Source organism: Marmota marmota, unplaced genomic scaffold (genome assembly GCF_001458135.2).
Source record: "Marmota marmota marmota unplaced genomic scaffold, marMar, whole genome shotgun sequence".
Classification (NCBI taxonomy): domain Eukaryota; kingdom Metazoa; phylum Chordata; class Mammalia; order Rodentia; family Sciuridae; genus Marmota; species Marmota marmota.
The window spans coordinates 24,592,971-24,617,108 of NW_025999977.1; the positions used below are offsets into that span (position 1 = coordinate 24,592,971).

At 35.1% G+C, this 24,138-nt stretch overlaps 1 protein-coding gene across 5 annotated transcripts in view; it reads left to right on the plus strand.

Annotated features, from left to right (window-relative positions):
• Positions 1-24,138, plus strand: part of Srbd1 (S1 RNA binding domain 1) — a 250,085-nt gene that overhangs the window by 212,318 nt on the left and 13,629 nt on the right. For 4 of the 5 annotated variants that reach the window (XM_048804449.1, XM_048804450.1, XM_048804451.1 and 1 more), the window contains 3 exons: positions 12,394-12,500; positions 13,705-13,881; positions 15,846-16,022. In XM_048804449.1, the coding sequence (XP_048660406.1) occupies positions 12,394-12,500; positions 13,705-13,881; positions 15,846-16,022 (461 nt within the window). Of the gene's footprint in view, positions 1-12,393; positions 12,501-13,704; positions 13,882-15,845; positions 16,023-19,712; positions 19,801-24,138 lie in introns of all 5 variants that reach the window. The other variant, XM_048804452.1, reaches the window with a different exon arrangement.

Sequence of the window (24,138 nt, forward strand, 5' to 3'; positions counted from 1 at the left end):
TGGTTGGTATTAACATGTTATGGTAAGATTTTAGATTTTAAAATTTCACCTTATGAGTTTGCTGTTGATTATGCCAGCTAAAAACATGTTTCTATAATATGAATGTAGGTGTGCTACTGTAATAACCTTAAGCAATTCCATGTCACCAGTATCTCATTATTTATGACAACTCTTTTTTAAACTCAATTCCCAAGTTCAGCAGAAAAATACAAAGCCAAACTGCTAGATTTTTGCCTGTGGTTGTTCATAACATTTATTGAGTACCTACCATGTACTAAGAAGGATAGCATTAGGAAGTGGGAATACAAAACAAAGTCTAAATGGCTAGTAAACACACAAAGAGATCCTCAACTGAACCAGAGCAATGCAAATTAAAATGGCAGTAGAAATAAGCAACTACTGTGTGCTAATATACAGCAGTGAACAAAATATATTTCGTTACTTACACATTTCTATGTATACCTAATGATAATATACAAATGCAAACAAAACAAGACAGGAAGTGAGATATAAGGGGCGGAGTTGTGGAGTCCAGTCTTTACTCCTACCAGAGCAGGATGCTGAGAACAGAGTATCATTGCAGACCACATGGAGCATTTGGTCTTTCTGTTGCTATGATATTATGGAGAAGGGGACACACCAATAAAGGGAACTTTGCCTTTCCATGTAGTGACACTGTGGAAACCCATTGACATGGATTCAGTGCTGGCAGTGTCAGCTTCAGGTTTAATTGGGAAAAGTGAACTATATATAATAATAATGGACTGGAAGATAATTCATATCCAACTGCATGTCTGGCCACATACATGTATGTATCAGTATATTTGGGAACAAAATTATATTTTTAGAACTTAAAACTGAAAATATCAACAGGGAGGCTTATTTCTATATTTTGGGAAAAAAAATCTTTTAAAATTTACATTAATACCTCCTTTTATCTCTAACCTCTGCCCCTTCAAAAAAAAAATAGACAGTTTGAACACTTAGCTGTTAAGTTTTCTGTTCATAGGAAGGTGTTCCTTCCCCCACCCTTTCCACCACTCATAGTTTCAGATCAGATTTTCTGCACACTGTTTTACTTGTAGTTTATTAGAAGGAAAAATTCTCTCTTGTGGCTAAATCTTTGCATCCTAAATTTTTCTGAAGTCCACTTTTATGACTAAGCTGTAAATCTCTAAAAATAGAGATTTACAGTGGAAATGTCGACTCCTTTGTATTATGTCAGGTCAAAATGTGTTGTTGCTAACTGGTGTGCATTTGTTCATGCCTATGTCATGAGCCGGGATTATGTTTTAGCATAGTGACCACACATGGGGCAGATAGTGTGGTCCAGTTCAGATGTGTTAATGTTTTCCTTGTTTATAGCAAATTAGACAGTGCAAGGCATTGGCTTGGAAAAGTACGTGAGCAAAGCAGACATTTAGGATTTATGATCTTTTTTTTTTTTTTAAAGAGAGAGAGAGAGAATTTTTTAATATTTATTTTTTAGTTTTCGGCGGACACAACATCTTTGTTTGTATGTGGTGCTGAGGATCGAACCCGGGCCGCACACATGGCAGGCGAGCACGCTACCGCTTGAGCCACATCCCCAGCCCCGAGGATTTATGATCTTTATTTAGCCAGTATGGCCCCTGTCTTTCCACCGCCATATCGACCTGTAGCCACTAGGGTTAGGGTTAGGGTTAGGGTTAGGGTTAGGGTTAGGGTAAGAGCACCTATTGGGAGATCTGAGGAAAGTCTAAGTAGATTAAGATGTAATAAACACCGGACTGTTAGTGTAACATACGAAGAGACTTTTTATTCTCATGATTCATAAAGTGGTTATACATTTTGTTTAAATTTTTATCCTCATAGGCAGGATCCGTGTCTTTGTTGGTAGTTAGTGAATGAGAACCAAACAAACAGCTGACTAGCAAGCTTTCGCTACCTAACTGTTCCTCCTCCTCCTCCTCCTACTCCTCCTCCACCTCCTCCACCTCCTCTTCCACTTCCTCCTCCTCCTCTTCCTCCTCTTTAATTGACTCTCATGAAGATATGCTGAGAATGATTCTGGCTTTGAAATTGACTTTGTACAAAAGACATTATGCTTTGGAGTCAGGAGTTGAGCATCTCCTGATAGTCAGGAGGACGCCACCTATCAGGTTCCAATGGACAAAACCCAGAAGTGTTCTTTATTTTATACACCAGCTACCTACTCTGTAGCTTAGAAACCTGAAAGGGAGATGGAGTTAAGGGCATCACTGTTCCCTTTGAACCTGATTATCTGACATAACACTTTAGAAACCTATGTTGATTTTTTTTATTTGTTTATAGTTTTCACAAAGAATGCAAAAATTTTAAGCAATACAATCTTTATTGATTACATTTGCCTTTTTTGTTTGTTTGTTTTGGTTTTGGTACCAGGAATTGAATTCACGGGCACTCAACCACTGAGTCAATCCTCAGCCCTATTTTGTATTTTATTTACATAAAAGGTTTCACTTAGTTACTTAGTGCCTTGCCATTGCTGAGTCTGGCTTTGAACTCTCAGTCCTACTGACTCAGCCTCCCGAGCTGCTGGGATTATAGGCTTGTGACATCACACCTATCTTATCTTTGCCTTTTAATTGGAGAATTTATTTCACTAACACTTAATATCAGTTGATATGGTTGAATTAAGGTCTATAACTGTTATTTGCTGTTTGTCCAATCTGCCTTTTGGTCTTTTTCTGTCTTATAGTGGGCAGAAAATCAAATAATTTTTAGTTTTCAATTTTTATTTTACTGGATTTTCAGCTGTACTGCTTGGCATTTTTTTCTTAGTGGTTATTCTAGGGATTATAATATATTTTTAAACTTTTCACAGTCCTTACCACTCTCCTTTGTGCTACTGTCGGTGTGTGTGCATGTGTGAAATATATATAATATTTGTATATATGTGCATATATTATTTATATACATATAGTGTATACATCCAGAAAAATCATGTTATAATTTTTGCTTTAAATGTTCATGTCTTCTAAGTAAAATGAAAATGTATACACGCACATAGAAATTTATATTTATCCATGCCCTTTCAATCTGGTGTCAATTTTCTGTAGTCTGAAATTTCCCTTTAACTTTATGTGTAGTTTCTGCTGGTATTGAGTTCTCATTTATCTATAAAGGCCTTTATTTTTCCTTCATTTTTGAAATATATAGAACTTGAGGGTGACAGGATTTTGTGTGTGTTTTTATTATTATTATTCGGCACTTTAAAGATGTCATTTCATTATTTCCTAGTCCCTGTTGTTTCTAATAAGAATTTAGCCATTATCCTTCTATATATAGTGTATCCTTTCATTCTCATGGCTTTTGTGATTTTATCTTTGTTTTCTAGCAGTTTGACTAGATGGGGTTTTCCCTTCTTTTTATCCTTCTTGGGGGTCACTGAGCTTCTTGGATCTGTATATTTGTGTTTTTCAGAAACCTTGTGAAAGTTTTCATTGTTACTTCTTCAAATATCTATCTGTTCTATTCTCTCTTAGGATTTCCATTACACATATTTACATATTTTGATCTTGTCTTGTGGGACATTGAGGCTCTATTTCTCCCTCCATCACTACCTATTTGTTTTATAATCCTGTTCTGTTGATGGAGTAATCTCTGCTGATCTCTCTTCATGTTCCCTGATTTGTTTCTTCTCCAATCAATTATGAAACCCATCCATTATTTTTTTTTTAATTTCAGACACTATTTTTCAGTTCTTTGGTTACTTATTATAGTTTCTATTTCTCTCTTGCTGTTTTCCATATTCATTTATTTGTAACTATATTTTCCTGTAAGTAGGCCTGGAGCTACTTTAAAATTCTTGTATGCTATTTCCAACATCTGGGTCATCATTCTAGGTTGCTTCTGCTTTTGTATTGAGTGAATGATCTATCCCATTGACTTATTTCTTAATGTATCTAGCTATCTTTTATTGTATGGTGGACATTATAGGTGGTGGATTGTTGAATGCAAATTTATTGTCTTCTTTTAAAAAAAAAATTGAAGTTCACTCTGAGAACCAAGTAGTTAACCATCAGATTAGACTGAATGTGTTAGGAATTTTTAGAGCAGTTTTAGGGTCACAGCAAAACTGAACAGAAAGTACAGAGAGCCCTCTTACACTTTTCTCACTTCACATCAACACAGCCTCCACACTATCAACATCCTTCACCAGAATGGGTGTATTTATTACAGTGAACTTATATTGACACATCATGGTCATCAAAGTCCATAGTTGAAAGTAGAGTTCACTCCTGATGTTTTATATCCTGTAGGGTTGGACAAATGTATAATGAGATGCATTCATTATTACAATATAATACAGAATAGTTTTACTACCCTAAAAAATGCTCTGTTATGCCACTTCATCAGCCCTGTCCTTTGGCCACTTGTTACCACTGCTTTTTTTCATTGTCTCTTTAGTTTTGCCTTTTCCCGAATGTGATAGGATTGAGATTATACAGTGTGTAGTCTTTTCAGATTTATTTCTTTTACTTAGTAATATGCGTTGAAGATTTGTTCATGTCTTTTCATGGCTTGATGATAGCTTATTTCTTTTTATTGATGATTAATATTCCATTGTTCTGATATACCAGTTTTTTCATTCATCTACTGAAGTGCATTTTGGTCACTTCTAAGTTTTGGAAATTATGGATAAAACCATTAAATTTTTCAGTAGACATGTTTTCTGTTCATTTCAGTTCATTGTGTTTAGAAACACAATTATTGTGTGTTTCAGATATTCTAATAGATGGGCAGTAGTAACTCATTAATGTTTTAATTTAGAATTCTCTAATGACATATGATGTGGACCATCTTTCCACTGCATGTTTGCCATCTGTATATCTTCTTTGGGGAAGTATCTATTTAGGTCTTTTGCCCATTTTTTTTAATCAAGTTGCTTATTTGGTTCTTGGTGAGTTTTAAAAGTTATTTATATATTTTGGATAACAGTTATTTATCAGATATATCTTTTGTAAATAATTTCTCCCAGTGTGTGGATTATCTTCTCATTTTCTTGACAGTGTCCTTTGCAAAGCAGAGGGTTTTGATTTTAATGAAGTTCAGCTTCTCAGTTATTTCTGTTCATGCCTTTGGTGTTGTATCTAAAAATTCTTTGTCATACCAAGGACATTTAGATTTTTTCCTATGTTATTTTCTAGAAGTTTTATTGTTTCACATTTTACATTTAGGACTGTGGTCCATTTTGAATTAGTTTTGTGAAGGGTTTCAGGTCTGTGTCTAGATTGATATTTTTCATGTTGAGGTCTAGTTGTTCCAGCACCATTTGTTGAAAGACTATCTTTTCTCCATTGTATTGCCTTTGTTTCTTTGTTAAAGATCAGTTGTCTATATTTATGTGAGTCTGTTTCTGTGCTCTCTGTGTCTCTTTTTCATGAATACCATGTTGTGTTAATTATTCTGGCTTCATAGTATATCTTAAAATTGCATAGTGTGAGTCCTCTGTCCTTGTTCTCCTTCAGTATTTTGTTAGCTGTTCTGGATCCTTTACCTATGTAAACTTTAGAATCAGTTTGATATTCCCAAAATAAATGTTATATGATTAGGAGTATTTTGAATCAAGATGTTCAAGATGATTAGAACTAACATCTTGACATCTTCATAGTCCATGGACTGTGGACTATCTCTCCACTCATTTAATGCTTTGATTTATTTTTATAGTTTTCTCCATATAGATAATTCATGTGTGTGTGTGTGTGTGTGTGTGTGTGTGTAAGGTATGCCCGCTTTATTTTGGGGGTGCATTAATAAAGGGAAATGTGTTTTTAAATTTCCAGTGGCACTTGATTCATTGCTGGTATATAGGGAGTGATTGACTTTTCTATATTCATTTTGTATCCTGCATCATCACTATAATCACTTATTCTAGGAATTTTTTGTTGATTCTTTTGAATTTTCTATATTATCATATCATCAGTAAATAGTCTCTTCCTTCCTGATCCTTCACCTTTATTTCCTTTTCTTATTTCATTGCTAGGACTTACAATATATTGTTAAAAAAGAGCAACAAGAAAGGTCACCCTTGCCTTGTGCCTGACCTTAGTGATAAATCTTCTAGTTTCTTACATTGAATATAATATTAGCTGTAGGGTTTTTGGTTTTGTTTTTGTAAATGTTTTTAATCAAGTAGAGAGTGTTCCCCTCTATTCTTAGATTGCTGAGAGTTTGGATTAAGTTATTTTTAAAATTACATGTTGATTTGATAGAATCCATTAATTATTTTTTTGAATGTCAAGCCAAATTTGCATACTTGGAATAAATCACAGTTGATCATGATATATAATTATGTTTATACATTGTTAAATTTGCTGGTATTTAATTGAGAATTTTTGTACCTCTCTTCATAAGAGGTACTGGTTTGTGGTTTTCTTAAAATGTCCTTATCTGGTTTTGGATTAGAGTAATACTTTCTTCATAGAATGAATTAGAAAGTATTCCTGCTGCTTCTGTTTTTAAAATTAACTTCCATTTGTTCTACGAGACAATAAGGAGACTTGATATTTTTTTCCTTAAATGTTTGGTAGAATTTACCAGTGAACTCAGCTTGGTAAGGATTGTTTATTTTAAAGTTTTTTAGGAGGAAAGTCAGGTAGCCCATACTCTAGGACTAGAATATCTTACTTATACCCTTTCTGGGGTATCAACAAAGTATTGAAGATATTCAAGGCAGTCTCCTCATTATGTCTGGTAGAACATCTTATGTGTCCAAGTTCTTTGCAATCTCAGAATTCTCTGTGTAGCCCACAACTTCCAGGCAGCTATGTCTCCTCTGGCCTTGTATAGTCTTGTCCTTGTGCCCTGGGTATGTGCAACTGTATACTACTTAAGGTGTCTCTTATAAAAAATTTCTGGAGTTCTGCTTTTCAAATCTTTGTTCTCTTTGATACGCTTTTAAAATTCCAGTTGTCTCAACACTCCTGACCTCTTCTTTATCTTTCCCTAGCTCATTAAGACTGTCATGCTCAGCTTGTACCAAGATCTAGAAAGTATCCTCAGATAGAAAACTGGGACATTTTGTGGTTTATCCTATGTAGTTTCCCCCTTTCTGAGGTCATAGTGTCCTACATTGTTGTCTCCTATCTAAAAATCAGTTGCCAGATATTAAGGCACAGAAAAGCTGCTAAAGATTTGTGAGCTGAATGTAGGTTCCAGAGTGTCCCCGGAAACAAAGGAGTTCGAGCCATGCAAAGTAGCGGAACCTCACTGAACATCTGTGGATACTCATTTGGTACCCCAAAAAGTTCATGCCTTAGAAGTGAGACTATTCAAGTCCTAAAGGTTAGGTTTTTAAAATTAACTTCCATTTGTTCTTTGTAGAACATATAAGACAAATCATTGTCCCAGGGACCTTTCCATGAAGTTGACTTGAATGACTGATTTCTATTAAATAGTATAAGTTCATGCAAAGTAGTATGTAAATGCTGAGTTTGCAGTTGAAGAGTCTTCAGCATACCTTCCACATACTTTTTCAGAGGAGGAAAATTTGTAAAGAGAACATCTTCCTATGTTGAGTTTTTTTTTTTTTTTCTTTTTTTCTTATAACCACTGGCCATATTTTGATCTGAATTTCCAGATCTGGAAAAATCCCTCAAGTGCTGAAAGACTGATACCCTTTTTGCTGTCTTGGTCGCAGAGTTTCATAGCACAATGTGTCGTTCATTGTACAATTTATTCATTAAAAAAAAAAAAAAAGTTCTGCTAGTTCCAAGCATGTTTTTTTTTTCTTTAAAGAATGTGTTTAGGAAGAAATCTTTGTCTTTTTGCAATTATCTGTGATCAGTAAAGCTAGAACACTGGTTTTTAAATGGCTCAAGTATTTCTGAACATGGTCCTCATCTTTATAGGGAGAACATAAAAGCCTTCTTGTATACTGGATGTGAAGAATTGGAGGAGCTGCTGCTTTTAAGTACACATTTTTCTGTTTGCTCAAATGTTTCCTGTCAGCTCTTTCATAGGTCATTAACACACTCCCCTGGATGATTCTTTTAAACTGTCACCTATCAATCAAAGGAAAGTAGATTCAAGGTGAGGAGGAAAAAAAAAAAAAAAAAAGCACTTGCTTTTATTTAAAATTGGGTAGATTTTCCCTGTTAAATTTTTTTGCTTCTTTAGCTTCTCGTGTTTTGTATTTTGGCAATAGTAAGGGACCTGAGTGATAATGCTAAGTAAAACAAGTAAGAATATTGCACCAGAAAACCACTGAGGCATAAACTTAAAGTTTAACGTGGAGTATATAAAGTGGAATGTTGTTCTTGCAACAGTTGTAGAGCTGACAATGTTGCATCTGGAATGATTTTTTTTTCCTTAATAATTGTGAGATAATTTTAGTGCTTCAGAACAAAATAAAACATGGCAGTTTGATGAACAATTCTTCAGAAGTTTGTGGTAGAGTAATAATAAAAATGTGGGTTCTTACCTCAAAAAAGCTGACTAGCATAAATGACCACTTATGTTCCTTTTTAAAAATCTCATAAATTTTACATAATAATTTAATTGCTCAAACAGCATTTCCTTAAATTCAAAAGATACTGTTTATATAATTCAAATAACTTGCCCCAAAATTTAGAATTGGGTAAGTTCTTTTAAAAATGGAACAGTCCTTTTTTTTCCTGGCATCAAGTCCTTGGTGATCAGTAACACAGTCAGTCTTGGGGGCCTCTCGCCTCTTGTGATTGCCAATAGGGCAATGTGTCACATCTCAGCTTTCGGCAAGTCTAAATGGAGATTCTAGACACAGAATACTTTTGATTTTTCCTATGCTTTCAGCACCTAGCACAACTAGCACAGTGTCTGGTACATAATAGTTGCTTAGAAAATATTTTTTAAATGGTAAAATGAATACTTCTGCTTTATCAAGGACACTATTATGAGCACAGTGTGCAACTTTTTAAAAAAATATATTTTATTAGTTGTTGGTGGACCTTTATTTATTTTTATGTGGTGCTGAGAATCAAACTCAGTGCCTCACACATGCTAGGCAAGCGCTCTACGACTGAGCCACAACCCCAGCTCCCACAGTGTGCAACATTGTCCCGTTTTCCTTCTCCCAAATATGTAAGATTTTTACTTTGAGAAAATAGTGTCAACTCTCAGTACTTTCTTAAGCAAAAAGTTGGGGAAGAATGTAGGCAAAATCCATGATTATAGTTGATAGCAGAGCTTCTGGAAATTTCTCTTACATTAGTAACTTCTAGAGGAGTTAAATTTTAACTCAATGTGTCATCTTGGACCTCTTTCCTTCTAAGGTATTTTGGTGAAATAGATAGTCTACTGTGTTTTTTACTTGCCTCATCCTAGTTTACTATGTGGCTAGTCTATAATTTATTTGTATGAATCCCCTCTAGGTGCATTTTTAGATTGTGTGTACATACATACACACACACACACACACGCCTATCTTTGCATATATCTTGCTATTTCCTTAGAATAAATTTTTATTTATGAAGGTACTATATAAAATTATATATATGGTATAAGATTCAGTTAGATGATATCATAAAGATTTACCATAATGTCTGACAATAAAAGTTCAAAGGTTTTTCTAGCATGGTTATTGTAGATTTCATTACTTCTGTCTTCCCACTAGACTTTGAGCCCCTAGATAAAGTGAACGAATTAGTTAGAAAAACACAAGAGATCTTAAGTCAATGGCTTGAACAATAAGGAAATTATTATTCTTTGTTAAACAATAAGGAAATGTTATTATGAGAAGCCCAGAGGAGGAATGAGTCCTAAGCTAGTTGATTCAGGAGCTCCACAATAACCCACCAACCTTTCAGTGTATTCCTTCTGCTGTCCTTGGTGAGTCAGATTCTCCCCAGCTAGTTCCTTCACGTGACACAATGCCTGGCATTTGTAAACAGCAGGTTTTCCCTCACATTTCATTAGGCGTTATTGAATAAATGGAATGGCACCACCATGATTTATTTAGACAATTATTTTTTTTATTCCTTTTGATCATGGCATATGCTAGGAAACACATTTTACATCATGACTGGGGTACTCATCACACATATATTTGAGTATATGTATGTTACTCTTTACAAGTGAATATAATTCAGAATAAAGTTTTTTTGTGGATATGTGTGACAATGTTCTTGTTATTTGGAAAAAACACTGAAATATTTATTTGAGGGAAAACTATAGGGATGTTCTTTGAATTGCTCTATTTTTTTTTAAATTTGAAATGATTTCAAAATGAAAAGTTGTAAAATGTCAAGGATTATTTTCTGATGGGTGGGGGGGATGTAAACATAGGTTTTTAAATTTAGATTACTAAGTTGGAGTCAACATTTTCTTCAAATTTGATCCAATGATTGGTCCAACCCTCAGTTTGAAAACCAGTGATTTGAACCAGTCACTATCATATGCTAGAATATAGGGGCAGGGCAGCTTCCCCAGAGCATATGGTCTTATAGAGGTTGATTAGGTATATGAATACAGTAAGACTTCTGTTTGGAAAGAGGAAAAGGGGGTTGAAAGCTAGAGGCAACCAACAAGTCTTCGTCAGGAACCATAGCTTACTCATTTAGCTATCCTAATCATCTGGTATGCTTCAAATTATATAATTATTTGCCCTTATTCTAATGACTCCTGTTATGGTTTGGGTGTGTGGTGTCCCCCAAAAATTCATGTGTGAGAAAATGCAAGAATTTTCAGAGGTGAAATGATTGGGCAATGAGAGCCTTAAACTTATCAGTGCATTAATCCACTGATACGGATTAACTTGGCAATAACTGTAAACAGGTAGGTGTGACTGAAAGATGTAGGTCACTGGGGGCATGCCATTGGGGTTTATATATTGTCTCTTATGAGCAGAGCTGGCTTTGTCTGTTTCCTGAGTTGCTTCCCTCTGCCACACTCTTCTGCCATGTTCTGCCTCATTTCTGGCCCAGAGCAATGGAGTTGGCCATCTTTGAACTGAGACCTCTGAAATTTTGAGCCCAAATAAGCTTTTCCTCTTCTATATTGTTCTTGTCAGGTCTTTTGGTTACAATAACTGCAAAAACTGACTTAAATAGTTAATCTACCTTTTTATCTCTCTTTTTAGACAAGGAAAAGACTATATAGGTTTTTTTTTTTTTTTTTTTTTTTTTTGTATTAGGGATAGAGCCCAGGGCTCATGCATGCTTGCTAGGCAAACTCTCTTATCACTGAGCTATATCTCCAGTTCACTGTGTAGCTTCTTAAAAGGTATGGCTCAGTAGTAATGAGGTCTCAGAATGAGGTTCATTCTATTCTTTTTCATCATGATGTTTGCTTATTACATTTTAAAATTATATCCAAAAATTTTAGCTCTGGCCTGGATAGTTACAAGGTTACCTCTTAAATACAGAAGCACTTCTGCATTCTCAGTCTTCTGGAGCATAAACTTCTGTTATTAAATGGTAAATGTAATTGTGATATGTGGGAACTATGCTATATTGTTTTTCATACTTCCTTAAGACATTTGGAGAAATATGTTGACCTACAGTTCATAACCAGGAGAACAATCAGAAAATTAGAATTTTCGATAACATCAAGTGTATTAATTGTAGTAACAGGTTTGTGTAGCCAAGCAATAGTGCATTTCTTCAATTGTAAGATGCATATTTTCTCACCTTTTAACACTCTGAAATCAGGAAGCATATTAAAATAAATGGTGCCCTATGATTACTGTTGGCCCTGTGGGTAATTATGGTATTGTGTCTTCATGAACTTGGTTGTTAACCCTAGAGACATGACTGAACTGCAGGCCCTTCACTGTTTTAGTTACCAAGCCATTGAACAGTAACCATTTAAGGAAGAAATAGGAGTTTTGACGTATTCCAAAATCTCTTCTGTTGATATCTTCTGTTAAGATTAAGATAGGGTACTATCATCAAAGCTTCCAAGAATGACCATCTAAAGCTTAAAAGAAAATCTCAGAGATAATAGAGGACGGCTCTGTTTGGAAATGCTGCATTACCAAGAGTCTTGAGAGCATAACTATACTGAGTAGAAAACTTTGACACCTATGTCTTTGAGTAAAGGAATGATCCAGAAGAATGGGACACTGAGTATAAAAAATTTCTATTTTAACAATCCCTACAAGTGATTTTGATGCAGGCTACGGTTTGAGAATGACTACTCTAGGCAGAATTTCAGATAAAGAAAAAATATTGGTATTCTTATGTTTAAATCATTTGTATGATTCTTAGTGTATCAGAACATACAGATTCATTAAGTTCAGGTCTGTTAAATCTGTTAGGTGTATTTAAGAGGAATGAAGAAATTCTCTGTGACGTGTGTTAGATAGCTACCAGGAGTATAGGCAGAATAACAGAATAGTCCAAGAGCTGCATCTCCTTTGCTTTTGATTGATATTTGATTTTGTCTTCTCAGCATGATGTATCTCAGACATTACTCAAGGCCACACTGGACAGTGTTGTAGAAGAATGTGTCAGCTTTGTGGGAGTGGATATTAACATCTGTTCAGAAGTTTTGCTAAGGTGAGACAGAAATCTGTAACTGAAGATCATAGAATCTTGAATATAATTGGCTATCTAGTCCAAACTCCAGCAGAACAAGAGACATGTGTAAAGTTGTCAAGTGTAGAAAATCTATGGATTATACATTGCTTTAGATAATCAGAGAGAAAGATGTCATTTAAGGAAAGAATTATAACAATTCACATTATCATTTTTAATATTGCAAATTTAAAGTGAAAAGCATATGGCAACCATTGAGTACATTAGTGTCGCTAATAGAATTTAAATAAAGTTAACATGGAAAAGGGCTGTTTCCCACATGAGTGTAGGTATTTTTCACTAGTTCATTCTCTTGCATGCATCGATCATAGTTGGCATCAACCAAAAGATAAAATTCTGAAATTCCAACGTCTGGTCACCATATTTTTACCCTGATTCCACATGTTACCTAACAAAATTTCCATCATACTGATTTATCTTACATACTGTCCTTTTTTTTAACTGTGGTTGCAGAAGAGCTGCTTTTTCTGTTTGTAGTCTTGTATTTATTGCACAGTATGCTATTGCAGTATGAAATTCCCTGATCTAGACCTTTTTTACTGAAACTGGTACAGTGGAAAATATCCTTCACGTTTTAAGGGTATTGCTTGTCTGCCATGGCTACAAACATTACATAATTCCAAATATGGAATTCCATAATAGAATTGAGATTCTCTGAAATAATAATGTTTTAGTTGACACCAAGCAAACTACCTAATGAAATTGTTCTCATTCTAATGTCAACATTCATGGATAAGTATCCTTCTGTGGTTCTCTTTAATGAAAACAGACAGATCCTCACCACCACCACAAAAGGATGGTACAACATAATCATAGCTATTGAAACTTCTACTGCTGACTGTCTTTTTAAGCTAAATAGAAATAGAATTTTCTGTTGATTCAGAAATATGATGAATTTGAGAATTATTATAAAGAATTTTTTTTTCCCTTATATCAGTGTTGACCACTTACCAGCCTCTTTGACAGCGTCTGGTTTTGTCATTATTTTTGCATTCTGTTGTCCTTATTTCCTGTTTGCCCTTTTGGTTTAATGCCCTTTTGTATTAACTTTTGTCATATAATATATAATTGCAATTGATTTTATGACCAGATGTTTTATATCATTATCTTTTTAGATGAGAGCTTTTTCCCAGTTTATTCATTTTGTCTACTTATTTTTTTTTAGGCACATTGCAGGACTCAATGCCAACAGAGCCAAAAATATTATTGAATGGCGAGAGAAAAATGGACCCTTTATCAACCGAGAACAGCTGAAGAAAGTGAAAGGGCTGGGTCCAAAATCCTTCCAACAGTGTGCTGGTTTCATCAGAATTAACCAGGATTATATTCGAACATTTTGCAGGTGATTATAAAAGTGTATTTCTCATACTATTTTCTTCCTTCTCTCTTTTGATGGTTACTCAGCCTATGACTGACATAAATTCCAGATGCCCCTTGTTGTTATGCCTTCATTCAGTATGTGTCGAGTGTCTGTTTTTTGCTAGGCACTGGGAATGCAGCAATTATGAAGTCAGCAAATTCCCTGTTCTCATGGAGTCATGAAGTTTGAAAAATATAATCAACTAGTAAAATAAATAGCTTCAGATAGTACATAAGTGCTATAAAAATTAAAACAGAAAGATGTGACATTGTGTTGGAGAGCAGGGCAAATGCTTTAGATGAGTTATTTATTTAAAAGTTACTTCAGTAGAGTTTTACATGAAACAAAGGGGCCAACTGCACAAGGATCAGAGAGAAAGCAAATAGTGAGTGTGCAAAACTTTAAGGTAGGACCAACTTTGGTATATTTGAGAAACAACATGAAGGCTAGCATGATTAGAGTATAGTGTAGTAGGAAGAAATGGTCTGAGATGAGGTGTCAAATATGCTTTAGCACTGACTACTTCATGCTGATAACTCCTCCCTTAGCATTAGTTATCAATTATGTAATTAAATTAAATTCTTACTTTCTTTTTTTCTACATTTTTATTGGTGCATTATAATTATACATAATGATGGAATTTGTGTTACATATTCATACGTGTACACAATATAACAATATAATTTGGCCAGTATCACTCACTCCCTGGCATTCCCCCTAAATTCTTTTTTTTAAAAAAACTTATTTATTTATTAATTATGTGGTGCTGAGGATCACACCCAGGTCCTCACATGTACTGGGCACGTGCTCTACCACTGAGCCACAACCCCAGCCCCTCCTCCTAAATTCTTACTTTCTAATCCTGGTAGCACAAAAGCAAAGAAATTAGATAAACTTCTTAGCATTTTATAATTATGAAAAAAATAGCTTTTATGTATCTGCTCCTGTGGGATTACTTAACTTATTGACATGTATTTTTTCTCTTGGCAGAATTATAATAAAGGTTATATGAAAAAATAATCTTTATTCTAGAAAAGACTAAAGGGAAAGCAGCCCCACAAGATAGTAGGATATATTGTAAAGCTTAATAATAAACATACTAATGATTTAAACGTGGTTTTGATATAGAATAAATAAAACAGAATAGAGTCTGAAATGTAGTTGGAACTTAGTTTATAATAAAAGTAACAATTCAAAAACTGGGGAAGAGTTGATAAATTATCCATAAATGGCATTATGACAACTATCAAAAGTTTGATATGTGTGAAGGATGCTGTAATCCCACTTTACTTGTTATACTCAAATTCCAAATGGATTAAATGTAAAAGAGAAACTGTTTTAAGTACCAGAACATGGATAAGTCTTGCAGAACAATGGAGTGGTGGAAGTTCCAAGTAGATCACAAAATCCTGAAGGCAGAAATAAAATTGATGATAAAATAATTCTCTATTTGTTTTATGTTTTTTGAACACTCTATTCAAAAAGTCCAATAGTTTTTTAAAAGAAATAAAAAGTGAAAGGTGCCTGCAATTTGTCATTTTACTCTCTTGGAAGATTTTTAGGTTTTTAAAAAATTATTTACGTCAGGTGTGAGTCTTTTTTCCATTCATCTTATTCTGTACTCACTAGGTTCTTTTGAAAACTTGGGATTTTCTTCAACTGAGAAATCATCATCATATTATTTGCATTTTTCTGTTCTCTCGTAGAATGCCAATTGCACAGACTGAATCAGTTAAGAATGTTTTTGGCTTTAACTAACAGAAAGATCTATTAACAATGGTTTAAACACATAAGTGATAGTTTCTGTGAAGTGAATGGTTGCTGTTAGTGTATATTTCTATGGCAGATAAATAAACATGCCTTTAATTAAAGTGTCTTTTCTTTTCTGCCCAACCTTTCCTCTTTTTAAAATTTGTTTTATTCTGGGTTTTAAATGACTGCCATAGTCAGCAAACTGAATCTTCAAGCCAAATTCAAGGGGTTGCTGTAAAATCTTCAGCAGGAGAGGTCACAAGTGAGAAGCAAGGCAAAAAGAAGAGCAAAACTACAATGGATATTGTACTGAAGCCAAATCCTCTGGATCAGACTTGTATTCATCCAGAATCATATGATATAGCAATGAGGTAAGTTTGAAGCCCATGTAAGAATTCTCCATGCCCGTAGTGAATTCTCTACAGCAAATGACCTTTGTTTGGGCATAATGGAAATTGAAAAATATGACTATGTTTAACATGACAACATTTTTTAGAAGTTCCGCATTGCTCAGTTATGTGGCACATTATTTTATTTCATTGAGGAATGAAACCATTATTCCTGGATCAGTGTCAAGCTAATAAACCCTGGTTCTAATGGTTAAGTGTGTGTAATGGAATTTGCATGGCACTCTCTTCTGTTTGTTTTGGAAATTAACAGGACACAATTGACTAGCACCTGGCATAATCTTATGCTTCTCTAAAGTTAAAGCACTTTTGAAAGTAAACAGCCAATTCAGAGTTCCTAAGAAATACTGTCCTGGTAAGTTATTACAGAATCTAAGAAACAATGTGTCTTTACAGTTTAACACAGAGTGATACAAGGAGGTTTTTGAATACAAGAGAAGTTTAATATAAGGCATTAAAAGAAAAAAATAACTTTTTAATAGCACATTTAATTAGCTTTAAAATTTTTTAATCAGTTCAAAACCAGTGATTTGCTGAATTATATTATAGTGAGTTAAAAAATAATGAATAATTTATTGACTTTAAAATGGATATGAAACTTGTCTTGAAATTATTTAAGTAAATTCCATTGGTTTGTTTTCTTTTAAAACTGTTCAATTTATAAGATAGAGCACATTATAGTGAATTTAGAAAATAGGGGGAAAAGTAAAAAATAATATTCTGTTAACCTCAAAATAGTGCTTTCTCGGGCTGGGGATGTGGCTCAAGTGGTAGCGCGCTCGCCTGGCATGCGTGCAGCCCGGGTTCGATCCTCAGCACCACATACAAACAAAGATGTTGTGTCCGCTGAGAACTAAAAAAAGAAATATTAAAAAAAAATTCTCTCTCTCTCTCTCTCTCTCTCTTTAAAAAAAAAAAAAATAGTGCTTTCTCCCTCTCCCCCAACATTTTATTTTGAAAAAATGTAAACAAACAAAATGTTGAGAAAAAATCTAAAGTGAATTCCTCTATACCCACATGTAGATTTTATCGTTTACATTTTATTCTACCAGTTTTTCCCCATATATATCCATCTGTTCTTCAATTGGTTTCTTATTTTTTGGATGCATTGATGTTATTTTCTTGTGTGCATATATGATTACACAACCAGTGTAATTCTACATCATGTACAACCAGAAGAATGGGAAGTTATACTCCATATATGTATAATATGTCAAAATACATTCTATTGTCATGTATAACTAATAAGAACAAATAAAAAATTCCAGACATTAATACACTTTCCTCTAAATTCTTCATCATGAATACAATTAACTATATATATTTTTTTAAGAGAGAGAGAGAGCAAGCAAAAGAGAATTTTAATATTTATTTTTTAGTTTTTGGCGGACACAACATCTTTGTATGTGGTGCTGAGGATCGAACCCGGGCCGCACGCATGCCAGGAGAGCGCGCTACCGCTTGAGCCACATCCCCAGCCCAATTAACTATATTTTGATGATTCTTTACAGTATTTTTTTGAGGCAAAATTCATAGACAATTAAATTTTAACTGCACTTTAGCTGAATTTTGATATATACCTACATCTGTGTAACCCAAACCCCTATAAAAAAAGAGAATATTACTGGCATCCCCAAACGTTTTCTCTTCCCTGCCAATCCTGCTCCAGCCTCCCAGAAGTAACTACTTGTTCTAATTAGTTTTTTACTTTTAGAACTTCATGTAAGCAATACCACAGTTATCTTCATGTCACCAGAAGCGGGTATGAAGAGGTCTCTCCAGAGACAGAGGAGACCTGTACTTGGACCTTCTAATCTCTTGACCATGTTTAGAAAAGAGTCAGGTTTTAGCGAAGAAAGAAACAACTTTATTAGAAAATGAAAGGTGAAGATAGGCATTCTCAGAACAGAATGCAGGGAATCTTGAGACATACCCACCACCAGGGAATAAGGTTGGGTTTTTTTAGGGTACATAACAGTTGAATATGATGCAAAGGGCCTGGCCTTCCCCGAGACTGCAGTCTGGTCTGGTTTGTTGGTTTCTGCTGATATCAACATCTGGTGGTTGTGTGCTCTGTTGGATGATCACATGGTAGATAGGTTGATCACACACTTGAGGGTTGTATTCTGATCAATGTTAGCCTGAAACTTCATGTGGTTAATGGTCTTTTTCTATTTGGTTTTTGTTCCTGCTTTGCTACATTCTAGAAAACTTAGAGCTGAAAAGTTATGAAGTAATTTATGGGATGTTTAGGTTCTCTTACATTTTGGTCCCTTTCTATCCTTTAGGCTTTTTTGTCTAGCTTATAAGTTGTTCACAAGCTACCCATTCATACTCTAACAGGAACATTTCTCCTTTAGACAATTTTCTCTCTGTATCTCTAAATTTATATCTGACTCATTTGTGTAAAGCTTCTTAGAGCATGATGTTTATGTTTAGAATTTTATCTACCTTGTAACACATACCGGCAGCTTGTTCCTTTTCATTGCTGAATAGTATTTCATTGTGAGGGCATACTGTAGCTTATCTATTCTTCTATTTATAAATTTTAAGAGATACAGGAAAACCAACTGTTTCTTTTATTCTTTACTCTCAGTATGATATAGAATATTTCTGAGATCCCTGGTCACCAAAATGTGTGTCATCAAAACCCAATTCTGTAGCTGATTCTTTAGCAGATACTAGCTGGACCACCCTCTAATTCAATTATAACACCATCTACCTAGTGGTAGTGTCAGATTCTACAAGTTTAGGGTTCTGTCCCACAAAACTGCCCCTACTTCAAGTGCAAATCACAAGCACAGATTGTGACTTGGGCTTTTGACCATCCTGTTCCAAATTAGGACTCCCTAATGTGCATAAGGCCCTGAGTTCCATCCCCAGTACCTCCCCCACAAAAATAAATAAATAAACAAACAAAAGAAAGAAAATATTAATTGGGGTTCCCATGACACTCTCCTTGGGTTTAGTTAATTTGCCATTTCATAGAACTCAGGGAAAATACTTATGTTTATCCATTTATTATGGAGGATATTTCCAGGATACAAATGAACAGCCAAATGGAATGGATGCATAGGACAAGGTAGGGGATAAGGGGCATGGAAACTTGTGCTGTTCCGCGGGCACTGCCTTCCCAGTACCTGCACATGCTCAGCTGCCTGGAAAGTGATCTGAATCCAGTACTTCTGGTTTTTTGAGGAGGCATGATCAATTACATCATTGTCTATTGGTGATCGGCATGGGGCTTGAAGTTCCAATCCTCTAATCACATAGTTGGCTTTTTTGGTGAACAACCCCCATCTTGAAGCTATCTAGGGACCCCTAGCCACCAGTCATTTCATTAACATGCAAAAGACACTTTTATCCCGACATTACAAAGGTTTCAGGAGCATTCTCTGAGAAATAGGATAAAGATGAAATATATATATATATATTTTTTCCCAATATCACATGGAACTTGTCTATTTTCAGTTTGGCTTTTATGAGAAAAATGTTATGAACATTCTTGTACCTGATGACTTTACTTCCTATCTCACTGAAAAAATTCAAAACTACCTTACAGTCCACTTGTCTGATTGTCTCCTTATCTTTATTCATTGTGTCCCATCCTTACCTAAGCTACCTTCATTTCTTCATTCTGTTTCTACCTCCCAGGCTGCTGCTGAGAACTATTGGCCCCGGCTATTGTTGTAATTGTGTGTCATAATCACTCCACTTCTAAAAATGAGGCAGAAAGTGGCAGGTAAATGAATAAGGTCTTTTAGCTTTATAAAATTATGTGAATGTCTAGTATTTTAATGTCTCCACTTATACCTGTAGCCCTCATTTAAGATGGACTAAAATGAGGGCTACAGACTTACTGCTGCAACCTCCCCATTCCTTACTCCCTGAGAGCTAAGCATAGCAACCACTTTTTGTCTTACTTTTCCCTAGAACTTCTAGTCCACCTCACCTCCTTTTCATTGCCAAATTTCTCAGAAGAACTACTTGCCTCTAATTCTTACTGCCTGCTTTCTCCCAGTCCTTTACAGATTGGTTTTCATCCTTGTCCATGTTTTGAAATTACTCTCTCAATCAGTGACCTCTCAATTGTCAAAACCAGTAAACTCTTTCATCCTTAAACAACTTAACCTTGCTGCCATATTTGACACCATCAACTTACTGGGAGGTATTACGGGGAGTTGATTTTCATTCTGAGTGAACTCAGAAATCATAGCTGGGTTTTGAGCTAAAGAGCCTGATGTACATGTTAAAAGGACCCTATTGTTTGCTGTGTTAGCAATAGAAGATAGGAGGCAGTGGGAGAAGGAGGGAGATCGGTTATACTAATTGCAGCAATCCAAGTGAATGATGATGATGATTGACATTCAGATGACAGCAAAAGTGGTGAGAAGTGCATATGTTCTCTGTACATTTTGAAAGTAAATTCAATAGTATTTGCTGACAGATTGAGTGAAGATTATGAAAGACAGTAGCTGGTTATGAATGACAAAAATAAGATGTAGAAAATGAAGTAGAAGTTTACTATATTAGAAGGGGAGAGGGAAAGGAAGAAGTTAAAGAACTAAATAGTGATCACTCCCTTGGTAATCTCTTTCAGTTTTATGGTTGCAGAAGTATCATAAGAATATGACTTATAAATTTCTATATTTAAACCAAATCATTCTTCCAAACTTCATACTGTATATATAGCTACCTACTTAGCACCTCAAATCTAACATGTTTAAAACTTAACCTTAGGTCTTTCCTCTGAATCTTACTCCAACTACAGTCTTCTTCATCTCAGATAATTTCATTCATCCCTTCAGCTTATTATACCAACAATCCTGAAGTCATCCTTAACCTTGTGAGGTCTTTCTGAGTTCTTTCTTGAGTGATGTTTGTATTTCATGAAGGGCCCTAGAAGTGAGGACAGTCTGACTGCGATTTCTATCATCTCATTGATTGCCAGAGTTGATTTAACTGATCTGGCTGGCTAAGTGGGTGTCCCTTCCCCCACTCACCTCCCAAAGTTGTGCAATTGGTCAAAGAGGACAACCTTCCCTGATAGAGGAGGACCGTGCTTCTGTCAAGGGGTATAAGGATAGCACCTAGAACCTCCACCAAGCTCATAACTAATTATTGATGTCTATTATTGATGTCTATTATAGTACCTGGTAGTATAAGTTTTTTTTAATTTGTTTTTGTTTTGTTATATTAAGGATTGAACCCAGAACTGCTATACTATTGAGCTGCATTCTCAGCCCTTTAATTTTTTTTTTCTTGGAGACATGGTCTCAAGAAGCCCAGGCCAGTCTTAAACTTGCAATCCTCCTGCTTCAGCCTTCCAAGTTGCTATTACAGCATGTGCCACTGTGCCTATCTCTGCGAGTTTAAGTTTTATGACTCTTGGAGGTCATAAATGGCCTGTGTTCATTTTTATTTTATTTAGGCACTACCACAGTGATCTACATGGTCCAAATAATTAATAAAATCATAACAACAAAATTCATACAGTAAATATTGGTACCATAAAGAATTCAGGAGTTGGGGAACACTAAACTGATCTTAGAGGTGAGGGATCTTAAAAGAAGACCCATCTTGCTTAAAATCAAGAAAAGAATAATAGGTAAAAAATTTAATTGAACAGTTTCTTTAATGTGACCCTCATTACTCCCTTTTGTCCCATTTATTCATAATCAACTTAGGTGGTCAAAAAATTATGACAGTAGAATATCATATTTAAAGCTGTAAACCTCTCCATTTATCCTTGCCCCCATAAAGTAAATGATGCATCTGAAAATTCAGTTCCAGATATGCTTAGGTTAGTGACAGTTAAATTTAAGTTTAGTTTATAATGGTAGTCTGTAAGCTCTGAATAGGGACCATAAGAATCTAGTTTACCACTGTATCCCCAACACCTAACAAAGACCGATAGGGCAGTATTTGAAAGAATAAATGATAGAAATAGAGAATAGAAGATGTCTATAGAAGAACATTGAGGAAAAGGAACTCAAGAATTGACACTTTAATAGAAAAAAATGAAATATTTAGCTTTACTTCAATCTGAATATTTTTATCATCTACACTGGCTGAGGTCAATGCAGTTGTACAAGCAAAACTGTTGCTAGGACATCTAGATCATTCTTTCATGGCATTGCCTTTTCCTATATTGAGGAATTACTTTCAGATTTCCCTGTGGATAGAAAGGATTTCAGAATCTCTCCAAAGTGAATCCCACTTGCCTTCACAAAGCATTGCATCCAGTGCCCAAGCCATCCTAGATTTTATACACTGGAAAACCAGGGACAGTCTGTGAAGGAGGATTTCTTCCTGTTTTCTGTCATCATCAAGCAGTCATAGTGTGTCCACATGTGAGTGATTTCATTATGTTGGTTACTGTAAGCCATGAATAAAATTGCTGCTATGTTATGAGTTAGAATGAGGCCCAGAATGGCTTATGTAGGGGTTCCCACACCCCACCTCCACCATGCCTCCTTTCCTTCTTCCTGCCATTTGGGTTGATCTTGAGAACCAAGGCGTGTATCCAATCTGCCCCAACTCCCCCATTTTTTTTTTTAAGTAAGGTGCCAGGAAGTCGTGCTTTGTGCTATAGATTATACTGATTTGTATGTGTCCCAGTAAGACCTGGCACTCTCCCAAAGAATCTGTTACATTAAGAATTTCATGCACTCCAGATAGTTAAGCTTGAAAGTTGTACTCTTGAAAAATACCAGGAAATTTAATGTCAAGACTGTCACTCAGCACTCATTTTGATGAAACATTAGCTATTTTTTGTTATTTCCATGTTGGCCATTAGGGAGAAATTTTAGGACTAGTTTCTAGAAGTAGTTAACAGCCTGTGTAACAGGAATATGACATTGTAGTACCATTATCACATACTAGATAAATGTACATCAAGGAATGATTTGCATTAATGCTGTATTATAATGTTAGTACTGGATATTTCCCTTATTGTTGCTGATGTGCCTGTTTCTCACCCTTAGCAATCAATGCTGAAAAGTGTTTGTGTGTGTGTGTGTGTGTGGTGTGCGTGTGTATGTGCTAGAGATTGAACTTAGGAGTACTTTACCAATAAGCTACATTTTGTTTTGAGACAGGATTAACTAAATTGCTGAAACTGACCTCACTTTTGATCCTCCTGCCTCAGACTCACTGGGATTACCAGCATGTGGCCTGAAAAGTATATTTTGAGAGAATAAAGAACCATGAATTTAAAATTTAGGTCTGGAACAGGAATGATCTTATCAACTTGACAAAATCTTTATTTACAGAGGGAATAAGCTTCTATTTTAAAAAAAAAATCTAAGCAATATTTATCTTTAATTTACTAAAAACTTGTGTAAGATTTTTAAGAGCAAAACAAGAATCAACACAATTGATACACAAGAATTCCCTGATCAGATCAGTGGCTAGATGGACCCTAACTAACTGGTGCCCTGGGTTAGAAGTAGTTGGGACTAGCGGGAGGAAGGTTGGGAGGTCCTGCCTTGCTGGTCCCTGCTATGGAGCTAAAAAAGTCAAGCCAGATAATGACCAATGGCCAATACTGAAGACCCTGAGTAGGCGCTTTCCAGTCTCTGGCTCTTTCTCATTTCTGTTCAAGGATTTAGCCTCACTTTTGAAATTGCCTTCAGAGGTTTTATGGCCTTCAATCTTCTTTCCAAGTAAGGAAAGAAGTTTTCTAGCTAGTAAACAACTATAAAACAGAGAGTTTAAATTGCTTTTGGGTTTAAACAAACAAACAAACAAACAAAAAACACACACAATTAAAAAAAAAAAAAAAACAAAGAGTAGACCTATGCCAATCACACATGTGATTTCATAGTTTCAACTGTGAGCAATCAGAAGCCCCAGACCTTGTCAATTGTGATTCTTCTGAGGGGTATGTCCCTGAGTTCACCTCCCACTCCTCATATATCTAAAATTCACCACAGCTTTGTTCTGCAGTGGCATGCCACCTAACTCCTATAGTCTGAAAACATGTTTCTTTATGGAAGACTAGCCTGAAAAGAAATCCAACTGCAAGTTAGGTGACATAAATGACAACTAGATAAATAGACCTAAGAGTTTATTTGCA